This window comes from Gigantopelta aegis, chromosome 10 (assembly GCF_016097555.1).
Source record: "Gigantopelta aegis isolate Gae_Host chromosome 10, Gae_host_genome, whole genome shotgun sequence".
Taxonomy (NCBI): Eukaryota; Metazoa; Mollusca; class Gastropoda; order Neomphalida; family Peltospiridae; genus Gigantopelta; species Gigantopelta aegis.
The window spans coordinates 30,217,952-30,230,598 of record NC_054708.1 but is presented as its reverse complement, the minus strand read 5'-3'; the positions used below and the strand labels follow the sequence as shown (position 1 = coordinate 30,230,598).

The following is a 12,647-nucleotide window of genomic DNA, read 5'->3' as shown; positions in this document are numbered from 1 at the left end:
CTTTTGTTTAATGATACCACTAGAGCACACTGATTTATTAATCATCAGCTATTGGATGTCAAACATTTTGGTTTTTGTGACATAGTATTTGAGAGGAAACCTGTTACATTTTTCCATTAGTAACAAGGGATATTGTATATGCACCATCCCAGACAGGATAGCACATACCACAGCCTTTGATATATCAGTCGTTGTGCACTGGCTAGGGCAAGAAATAGCCCAATGGGCCCTCTGATGGGGATCGATCCCAAACCAACTGCGCATCAAGCAAACACTTTACCATTTGGCTATATGTCCCGTCCTGGATCGAGATAGAGTTACTTATACACATGTACATTGTAAATTACAGTTAAAAATTATGAAATTCAATTAATAAAAAATAACATAATTTAATGAAATTAACACTGTAAAATAATTTGCAATTCATTAGACTGAAGGTAATTGTTAGTATTCATAAATTAAAATCATCCAAGAATCAGCATGCACAGCATGAGTTTTGTTAATTTTTCAAATTGTTATTTTGGCCACAGTGCAACATAGATGTTAGTTCAGAACTTAAATGGCTATAAATAGTAATAAATCATTAATTAACTTGAGAATAAATGCTTTAATTATTATTTCAGAGTGAATGCAGGCTTCTGCTGAAGATACTTAATGCAGAGATATTTTTAAAATGTTTTTGTTATAATTACCGTATATCGCTGTGTATTAGCCGACTTTTTGAGACAAAATTTATCAAGTCAAAGGCTGGGGTCGGCTTATCTAAGGAGTCAACATTTTATTGGAAATGTAAAGTTAGAATAGTGACGTCATGGCTCGACTCGATCTATTGTCATTATTGTGCTCTGCATTTCCGCTTTCATAAAGGTTTAATATTGCATTTTAACACAAGCTATTACAAATAAAAGATATTAAAATTGTATATATATGTTCATCTTTAATAAATGTTGGTGTTTAAAAGTTATTTAGTAATATTTCTGTTTAAACAACAATAAATGGTGACCGATCAAAACAATTTCGGAAAACTTCGCAGGTCACGTGTCATTACAAAACTGCTTACTAAACCGGTGAACACGTTAATTGTTCCAGCTTCATTTGTTTTGTTTGTCGGCTTGGGATTAATCGACACGGGTGGTTGGGTATGGTAGGGTATAGCCGACTAGTAATGAAAAGACCGATTAGCACAATCAACAATGCAAACAGTCACTGTGTTTTTAACGTGTGGCTGCAATCAAGAATGTTTAGGTATATTTCGCTATCTTGGTACTTATATTTTACGAGAAATAAATTAACCGGACACCGTTTCTATAAATAGAAATCGGCTACTGCTTCCGGATAAGTTTGCTGTGACAAATGACGTTTGAAAGCAGATGTACTTTGTCATTTTGTAGACCACACAGACATCTGACTTGGTTAGTTTTATATAGGGGGGTCGGCTTATATACAAGGTCTATAATTTTAAAGCCGATTTGGAGGGTGAAACTAGGGGGTCGGCTAATGCATGGAGTCGGCTAATACACAGCGATATACGGTAATATGAAGTATTTTTTTTATACATGTAGTTAGCTTGCTGAACACAAAAAGGAATATTTTATTTAATGACAGTCTTCGTCATAAGCAAAATCAAGACAAGATGAAGATCACTCTTCTTAAATGATGCCAGACGAGCAATATCGCATGAACTTTCAAACGAAATTTATTATATTTTTTATTTTAAGGCGATCAATTTATGGCTCTCCTAAAAAAATTCCAGGTGAGTGTGGAGAGAAGCATGAGTGATCGCTCATCTTTTCTGGCGAAGACTGGCAAACACATTTTAATTACAGTTATATATGGCATCGGACATATACTCTTCAAAAAAAGAAACGCAAAAGGGTACAAATGGGTTATAACTCCGATTTTATGTTTCCTACCGGTTCATGCTTTGTGAATATAAGGTCATTGCATGTCCCAAACACATTCCCACGGTTACATTCGATAAAACGCAGCTACTGTAAAATAAAGTTTCAAAATGTGAATATTCGCAAAAACGCAGCCACGTGCAAACCATGTCACCACTGCACGTGCGTTGTCTGCACGTGCAACATGAACACCGACAGTATAAAAGTGCAGGGTGTTCGCTTGCCTGGCCTCTGTATCTGGCCGACAGTTGACAATCCAGGACATGCCACGTCTCAGTGAACCGCAGAGAAACAATGCCATCGGCCGACTAGACGCAGGCGAATCCAGAACGGCCGTTGCCAGGGCATTCCATGTGTCCCCAAGCACCATCTCCAGACTGTGGGACCGTTACCAGCAACATGGATCAACACGTGACCTCCCTAGATCCGGTCGACCATGGGGTCACTACCCCCGGGCAGGACCGCTACATCCGGGTACGCCACCTTCGGGAACGATTGACTACTGCCACCTCCACAGCCGCAGCAATACCAGGTTTGCGCAGGATATCCGACCAGACCGTACGGAACCGCCTACGTGAGGTAGGAATTCGTGCCAGACGTCCAGTTCGAGGTGTCATCTTAACACCACAACACCGTCGACTCCGACTGCAGTGGTGCCAGATTCATCGACAATGGCCTCAACTGCGATGGAGACAGGTGTGGTTCAGTGACGAGTCCCGATTTCTGCTCCGACGTCATGATGGAAGATGTCGCGTGTATAGGCGTCGTGGTGAACGTTATGCGGCAAACTGCGTGCAGGAAGTGGACAGATTCGGCGGGGGTAGTGTCATGGTGTGGGCAGCCATCTCACACACTGGCAGAACTGACCTGGTCCACGTGCAGGCAACCTGAATGCACAGGGCTACATTGACCAGATCCTCCGGCCACACATCGTTCCAGTTATGGCCAACGCCAACGCAGTGTTCCAACATGACAACGCCAGGCCTCACACAGCACGTCTCACAACGGCTTTCCTACAGAACAACAACATTAATGTCCTTCCTTGGCCATCGATATCACCGGATTTGAACCCAATTGAGCATCTATGGGACGAGTTGGACCGACGCCTCCGACAGCGACAACCACAGCCCCAGACCCTGCCCGAGCTGGCAGCAGCCTTGCAGGCCGAGTGGGCCACCATCCCCCGGGACGTCATCCGTACTCTGGTTGCTTCAATGGGCAGGCGGTGCCAGGCAGTTGTCAACACACGCGGAGGCCACACCTGGTATTGACTCCAGATGACCTTGACCTTGGTGGTGTGTTCTATCACTTACTCACAATGGACTAGAGTGAATTGTGAACAATCCTCCAACATTTGGTAATTATCGGACTCACCATTCAATAATTAAATCAATTCTCCAAATGTTACTACAATGTGGTTTTGCGTTTCTTCTTTTGAAGAGTATATAATATACATGTAGTTACGGGCCATACAGATAATGAGGAAATCTGCTGCAGTCATGCAATGGGCTAGTACTCTTTCCGATTAGCAGCAAGGGATCTTATATATGCAGTATTGCACTGACAGGATATAGTACACAGCCTATATTACTAGATCCCACCCTGGCTGAAAACAAAACATATGCCAAAGATCCCCATTTCAAATCCCTTCTGTGAAGACTACATTATTTTTTATGAAAATGACGATGAAGATCATTACGATGATGATGTTGCTGATAATGATGCTGCTGATGATGATGATTTCTGTACTTGTATCCAATTAAGGTTCAAGCACACTGTCCTGGTTTCATAATGAACTAAATTTAGTTAACACAGTATTGTGGATTGTGATAGGACAGGAGTGAAAACAAAGCAGTAAGAGTATCTAAAGTTAAAACAGAGCAAAACAAACTAGCTGTGAGTGTATTGATAGAAAATGCAGAGAAATTAAAAAATGTTTTAACTCTTTATTTATTGCATGGTTTACAGGCATTGTACTCAAGAATAATACCACTGGATCGACTGCATAACAGTGGAGGAATGGTGAGTTTTTGCACGCAATAAAATAGTGGATTAAGTGAGAAGGAAAAAATATATATATAAGTGACAGACTAAATTTATTGCATACCCTTCTTTAAGTAACTTCATTTAAATGTTCAACTCATCTGTTTATACTTTCTCAACTGTATTTTCATAGAGACCAGAAATACGTGTACAACACTGCACTCCTACATGTATATATATCTGTCCATGCCTGATGTGTAAGTATGCTTTATAAGGAAATGTTTTATTTAACGACACACACAACACATTTTATTTACGGTTATATGGTGTCAAGACATATGGTTAAGGACCACACAGATATAGAGAGAGGAAACACGCTACCTCCACTTCATTGGCTACTCTTTTCGATTAGCAGCAAGGGATCTTTTATATGCACCATCACACAGACAGGGTAGTATATACCATGGCCTTAGATATACCAGTTATGGTGTACTGGCTGGAACGAGAAATAGCCCAATGGGCCCACCGACGGGGATCGACCCCATACCAACTGCACATCGAGCGAGCACTGTACCACTGGGCTATGTCCCACCCCTGTATGCTTTATAAATGACAAACTGATAAATGAATAACAAAGTAATCATTCTATATATCTACAATGTTCTTCATGGTAAAAACCCAAGGAGAAGGTTCTAGACTTGCTGTGGGTTTACTGTTTCGATTATCTGACAATGTGTGATCTGTACATATTTAAAACAAAATTTAATGTCCAATAACTTTCCTACCTTAACTGTCCAAAAAACAAAATATGTAAAAAAACAACAACATAGTATTCAAAAAGGGCATATTTCTGGTCTCTATTACACACAAAAGAAAAAGGAATTATGACTTGGATTAAAACTATTTGTAAGATTAAATGGGTATGTAATAAAACAGTGCCTGCAGACAGCATTATATAGTTCAAGTGGTAATATCACAGATACTAGCAAAGCAATTCGGACACTTTTTCATTCAAGAAAAACAGTTTTTCTTGAAACAAGTATTACTAATATTTGCACACACACACAAACAATAAAGTTATAGATCTGTAGATACACACAGTAAACTCATAAATTTATTTCATACATGTATTTACACATGTATATGTATACACACCACATTGTCGGTACTTGCATCATATTCTGGTTCAGGCTGGGAACAAAAGAAGCATTGTTATACTGTAAATGGTGCCATATAATTAAGCAATTTTTTATTCAAAAGCATGCTGTAATACACAAAGTTGTTATGACAAGAAATGGTTAGTGCTATTTAGTATTTACATCAGGAAATCAAATTTATATTAAAAAAGTACATATAAAAATATATGTTTCTACAGAAACCACCTTAAAATTTTAAATTACATAAAAATATTTAAAATATTTGATGTTTCGTTAGTCTGAAATGAAATTTGGAAATATATAAATATTTCCATTACTTTAAATCCAACAATGTCTGAATTACTTATTATTCAAAATGTTTAACATACAAAAACGACCACACGTCAAATGAGTTTGGCATGAAGTTGATCCAAACTGATGACACAAAATTTTATTCTACTCTCAACACTAATCTTTTATTATATTACATGACATGGTTGGGTGCCCCACCACCACTACAGGGTTTCTGCCAGAGGGTAAAACGGGTATGGAGCCACACATAATTTGTTTGCAGATTTTTTTATTTTTTTTTAAGTTAACGTTTTGACAAAATTAATGACTCTTATCATTACTGTATGATTTTCTTAACCTAACCCATTTTCTTTCTGGGGGAGGCCCCCTCCACCCCTTATTAACTGCAGTTGCATTCAGCAAATATTCAATTCCACAGTGCCATACCCAAACTTTTCTGTCTGGCAGAAACACTGCACCACCACTTTATGTTTGATCATGCAGAGAGGGATATTAATCAACCCCATGTCCATCCCATGTTATGTTCATGCAGGTAGTGTTATCCAATTTTGTTAACATAGGGAAAACAAACAGTCTCTTCACATAGGCATATGTAAGAAGACGCCAGCAATGATCAGCGGGGTGGGGTGACTGTTTTATTTATGAATTTGCTTTTAAACTTTGGAAGGGCAATGCATAATCATACCAAATTTGAGATTTATTTTTATTACTCCAATTTCACGAATGTTTGATGTTACCATCTTTTCTAAACAAACATGGCTGTACATACCTGTGGTGCATGTCTTCCCTTGGGTACTGAGGGAGGCAGTCTTGCTGGTAATGGTGGCTCCTCCTAAACAAACACACAAAATTACGGTAATTTGGTTTTCACTATATTACGAAATTTGTCAAGTACATTGCTAAATACATGTGTATTAAAAAATAATAATACATGTAATATTAAACAACTTTTTAAAAAGAGTTAAAAGTTTGTATTGTTTAACGACACCACTAGTACACACTGATTTATTAATCATTGGCTATTTACTGCTATTGTGATATATCAAACATTTCAAATTGGTAATTTTGATGTACAGTCTTAGAGATGAAAGCTAGCTGCTTATTTTTTTTTCCATTAGCAGCAAGGGATCTTTTATATATGCACCATCCCACAGACAGGGTAGCACATACCACAGCCTTTGACATACTATTCATGGTGTACTGGCTGGAACAAGAAATAGCCCAATGGGCCCACCAATGGGGATCGATCCTAGACCGATCATACATCAAGCGAAAGAAAGAAAGAAAGAAATGTTTTATTTAACGATGCACTTAACACATTTCATTTATGGTTATATACATCAAGCGAATACTTTACCAATGGGCTACATCCCGCCCTAGTTGAAAGAGTTATTTTTAGCTCCACTGAGCTAATTTAATTTAATTAGTTAATTTATACGGTATCAACATGGTGATATTTAAATTCGCCAAAACACTCCATCAAGAATTAAGTATGTTTACTGAAATCTTTGTTGTGTTGATTTTGTTTTGCTGTGACAAACTGCTGCTGCCACCAGAACAAACACAACTCAGTTATACATTTTACATCAGTCTTGACCATACTCCCCTCCATACTCGCCTGGGAAATTTTAGGAGAGCGGCAAATTGATTGCCTTGCAATACAAAATTTAATAAATATTATGTAAAATTTCATGTGATTTGCTCGCCTGGCACCATTACAGGAGAGTTATCATCATCTCGCCTTGACTTTGCACATGGCGAAGACTGTGATATTTGATAAAGCTGCTAGCTGCTTTACTTACATGTATCTATGATAAGATAGATTCTATCTTATAAAAGTGTTTTGTAAATGCAAAAGTATAAAAACACAAAATTAACTACAGTTTTAATAAACTTGACGTGTTTTATCACTATCATCAAATTACAGTCAGCTGCCATGATATGACAAAACAAGGCAGCTGCCATTTTAGTAAGTGTGAGAGTAAAAAGTAGTTTGTTTTATTTAACGACGCCTACTAGAGCACATTGATTTTTTATCTTATAATCGGCTATTGGACGTCAAACATATGGTCATTCTGATAACTGTTTTTTAGATGAAACCCGCTTCGCCACATAGGCTACTCTTTTACGACAGGCAGCAAGGGATCTTTCATTTGCACTTCCCACAGGCAGGATAGCACAAACCATGGCCTTTGTTGAACCAGTTATGGATCACTGGTCAGTACAAGTGGTTTACACCTACCCATTGATCCTTGCGGAGCACTCACTCAGGGTTTGGAGTCGGTATCTGGATTAAAAATCCCATGCCTCGACTGGGATCTGAACCCAGTACCTACCAGCCTGTAAACCAATGGCCTAACCACGACGCCACCGAGGCCGGTCCATAGTGTGAGCGTGAACAGTGGAAAAGTACACCACGTCTACATTTAATTGATATCAAAGCATGGTATGTCACAGAAAGAAAAATAGTGAGAATTATCTACCTTGTATGGTATTCTAAAACAGTTAAATAAAAACATATATACATATCGGGGTTTTATTTCTCAAATCTGACTCGACACTCATCGTTTTGACTTTGGGAATTTTACAAAAATGTTTTAGAAATTTTTAGTTTCATTACTAAACCATCTCAATAAGCTAATTAAGTTAGAATTTAAAGAGTAATACAACACACATGTACATGTATTTATTAAAATTAATATATCTATTTTTCATTATTAAATGTTATAGGGGAGGTAATGGGTGTTTAAATTGTCAAGTGTTACATATCATTTTCAAAATATATCTTTATATAATAATTAAAAATGGGAATTATTTATGTACAGATTGGGAATTTTTTACTCCAAATTTAGGAATCAAAAACGACACAGCCTTTGAGGAATGCATGGTGCCAGTTATTGGAGTCTAGAAACATAGCTGATAAAAGTTTGCATGTATACTTAAAATTGCATATATAAATCCTAAACTTGTAAGCAGTCCTACAAATTACATTTTGTACATGCATGCAATAATAAACAGGTGATTCACGGTAAATACAAACTAGCCAGCTATTCATTAGTGGTCTACTTCACATTCCTAATGACTAGCTATCTATACATGTAAATAAACAACATTCCAATTAATATGGTCATCTGAACCATAATGGAGAGACATTCTGTCGATCATCCCTATGTCAGGGCTGCTCAGTAACTAATCACCTTGACAGCCAGAAATCACAACCCGAGAGATAAAAGTTCAAGTTTAGTTTTGATTAACTGCACCACGAGAGCACATTGATTTATTAATCATTGGCTATTGAATGTCAAACATTTGGTCATCTGACATATAGTTGTATAGAGAGTAAAGCTGCAAAAAAATGTTCATTAGTAGCAAGAGATCTTTTATGTGTCCAATCCCACAGACAGGATAGCACATACATGTACCACAGTATGGTGTACTGGCTTGGACGAGAAATAGCCCAATGGGCCCACCGTTGGGAATTGATCTTAGACTGACCGTGCATTAGGCGAGCTCTTTGCCACAGGGCTACATTCCCCACACACACACCAACCTGAGAGATTCAATTGTTTTGTCTAAAACAGTTTGTGGTGATGGTTGTCTCCAGCAGACACACAAGAGTTTGATATTATTTTTTCTTGCAGATCTATTTAACTACATCTGTTAAATTAACAGACTTCCAGGTTTTACAGAAACAATGATCATTTCTGGTAGCAATAATCTGTTAGCAAAAATCAAGGAAATAAAAATCTGTTATATTACATAGCATAATCTACCATTACGGGAATACACTATTTATGGAAAAATAGTTTGTAATGGATTCCTGTGATCATAGGGTACATAAGAAATAGTTTAATACATTTGTGTTTCCTATAAAATTTGAAAACCTGAGCCTGAATTAAAATATATATATGTATTGAAGTATTGGATTGGTGTCATAACTGAAAACCCCAGACAGCAGGGTTGCATACATTTTTCATTTTAATGGTAGCTAACGGGCTACCAGCTATCAAAAATGTAGTAGCCCTGCAACGTTATGGTCTCAAGTGAAAAACACAACGGAATCCTGGTGGGATTACCAGGATCCAGGCATGATTTGGTGGGTTTACCAGGATCCTGGCAGGATTTGGTGGGATTCACCGGCATACCACCAGGAAATTAAATCCTGGCCAGGATCCAGCATTCTATATGTAGATTGGATCCAAGGCCTATTATTTTTTAAGACTTCTTAGCGCTATGAAATTGTATAACCATCATAAGCTGTAACATGTGCAATAGTAATGTCATAGTTTACGACAGTTTTATGATTTCGTAGCGCTAAGATGGCTTTGAAAATATGGGCCCAGGTGTACAAATAGCAGGATGCGGATGCAGAACTGTTTGATGTGCCCCTATCCAACATAGGTTCGGGCACGCCCACCCCGGATTTGGCCTCTGACATAGCCAGTGAGCAACTCCGGGGCGGGCAAATAGCAGGATCCCTAACACAGCAGGATTAGCCCCTTCCCAAAAGTAAATGGCACTACAAAGTTCCCACTTGATGTGTGACCATTTTCATAATTTTATCTGTTCTGATAAATTAATTTAACAATGATACACTAGCTGCATCATTTACTGGCCTTAAAAAACGATTTAATTGACTGAATATTCCCAATTCCACCTTGCCAAAAACTCCTAGCTAGATCCCTATAATTCATCCAATCATCCTACAAAAAAACAAGTTTGAAAATAATTTCAGTTTGGTTTGATGTAAGAAGACAAGTATAAACAAGTGTTTAGGGAAATAACAACAACAAAAACAAAACAATTTTTGTGTGCAATTTAGACAACAATAGGTTCTGAAAAAAATAATTTGTAGTAATTTTCTTAGCATGAAAAAAGGTGTTCCCTGTGTGAAAGGCTATAGATATTCTATTCAGTTGATTACAATTACAGACATACTGACCTGTGGTGGTGTGGGTGCAGGACGTCGGGATGGTGGCAACGGAGGAGGTATGTCTCCACTAGACTGGGACTGCAAATATAAGTAAATATATAAAATATATAACAGTAAACGAAAGGATAACAGTAAACCAAAGGCATGTTTGTTTACATAATAACACATGATAGTGACACACACACACATATATATATTACACTATGACTTTTAATTAAGTGGAACACTTTAAACTTTTATTTTTATTTTTTTGACATTGTGAGAGAAGAAACCCACTGCCGCTGCACAGACTACTGTTACCAATATTAATGATCGCTCTCATCCACAGAAGAGATAGCACATGCTAGCCTACACGGTCTTCCAGCCAGTGCACCATGACTGGTATATCAAAGGCCGTGGTATGTGCTATCCTGTCTATGGGATGGTGCATATAAAAGATCCCATGCTGCTAGTTGAAGAGAGTAGCCCATGAAGTGACGACAGCGGGTTTCCTTCCTCAATATCTGTGTGGTCCTTATCCATATGTCCGATGCCATATAACCGTAAATAAAATGTGTTGAGTGCGTTGTTAAATAAACCATTTCCTTCCTATACGGTCTTCCAAATACATGTGGCAGCTATTGTGAAAACAAATCCATTCACTGAAGGGGACTGATCTAACAACCATCCTTATCTCGAACGAGTGATACAACTCAAGACAAATAATCAGGGCTCAAATAAACAGTGTGTTATATAAAAAAGAAATCAATCCACTTTTTAAACCTAGCAGGTCAAACAGAAATTCACCAGCTGAAATCACACACACAAAAATTGGATACACAGGTAATTTTTCAAGAGACAAATGTATATGTTCTATTATCTCATCAGCTATTTAGCTCATGATTTTGCTACATTTTAATTCCATAATGGACTATACAAAAGGTCACAAAAGACTGGGGTGCCTACTACGCCACGCATTAATAATATTAAGTCTCAGATTCAAATAGCTGTTGAGCCACAGTGCGCTATTACATTTCAAATAGATACTAATGTGATGCGGGCATGTGTGCAGTGGGGGTGGGGGGGTCGGGGGGTCAACACCCCCATTCCAAACTGAAGCAAATCTCTTGACATATCCCTCCCCCCCCCCCCCATGAACTTTGCTCACCACAATTTAAACCTCACTGCATAAATTAATTCCTACATAAGAGTAACCAATTATAAAATGATGTCTATTTTTCACTTTTAGTGTTAAAATTCATGAAGTCCTAATTACTTCTAGTTATCCCCCCCCCCACCCGCCCCTGAATTATATATTGTTTTACTTTTTTTTTTCTTTTTTCTTTTTTTTCTTGAGGAAAAGTGATTACTATAAAACATGTATACAAAATGGTCGTGGTTAAACCACAACAATCCATACGAACATGAGAGAAAATACTTGTATCAGGATATTAATTCATCAATTTGCACATGATAGCTAACAGGAAGTAATTCAATATAAGGCACAATCGAGTGTTTGTAACAAGCTGACAGGACATTTCCCTACAGCAACCATTAGCCTATAAACTAATTATACATGTACTATTACTAAGTGGCAGTCAACTCCATGTATCTAATTAAGATTGACTTTATTTAGATGTTTTTCTTTTCTTTTCTCTTTTTTACTTTCAAATACATGTCAGTGTATAGCTATATATTAGAAAGTGTCAACTCTAACTGTTAGTGATTGTGTGTTTTTGACTTCGATGTACTTTTATTGTGTGGATGGGTTTTTTAGGGGTTTTACTTACGGTACAGTTTTTTGAGGGACGGCAGGCCAGCCTTTCTGCCAGAAAATTATTTGAGGGTACGTAATAAAACAAAAAAAGTCATAAGTGGCTCCACAATGTGGTTAGGGGTTTAAAATATTTTGAAATTGGACACTGCATTCCATGTACTTTGATAAATTTTAAACAGACATTCTTTTACTATAATATTTCTAAAAATTATAAATTAAAATTAAACTATCAATTTCCAAGATTTTTGGGTTTGTAATTTTACACTTCGTACACTCTGGCAGAAACCCTGGAACAGGGAACATTTTGTTTTTAAAATCTTGATTCGCAATATTTCTAGTCAATTGAAAATTGAGTAGCAACTACTCTTTAATGTTTTTAAAATGTGTAGCAATCTGTGAAACTTGTGTATCAAATCGCAACACGATGCTAAACAAAATGTTCCTTGCTGGAAAGTGTTGGTTACACATGTGGTAGATGCTGATTTGTTTTAGTGAGAGGATACAAATAGTAGTTACATGTACCTCAACCATGGTTATTGTGGCCAATGAGTGACGGCATGACGGCGTGACGGTGTAATGATCGAGGTCACAGGTCCGAGATTTGTTACACACATGACTCAACGGCC

At 37.5% G+C, this 12,647-nt stretch overlaps 1 protein-coding gene across 3 annotated transcripts in view; it reads right to left on the bottom strand.

The window, feature by feature from the left end:
• Window positions 1–12,647, bottom strand: part of LOC121383267 (B-cell linker protein-like) — a 73,065-nt gene that overhangs the window by 49,838 nt on the left and 10,580 nt on the right. For 2 of the 3 annotated variants that reach the window (XM_041513182.1, XM_041513180.1), the window contains exons 3-5: window positions 10,275–10,343; window positions 6,102–6,164; window positions 5,040–5,075 (exon numbers count right to left, since the gene is read on the bottom strand). In XM_041513182.1, the coding sequence (XP_041369116.1) occupies window positions 5,040–5,075; window positions 6,102–6,164; window positions 10,275–10,343 (168 nt within the window). The remainder of the gene's footprint in view (window positions 1–5,039; window positions 5,076–6,101; window positions 6,165–10,274; window positions 10,344–12,647) is intronic. The other variant, XM_041513181.1, reaches the window with a different exon arrangement.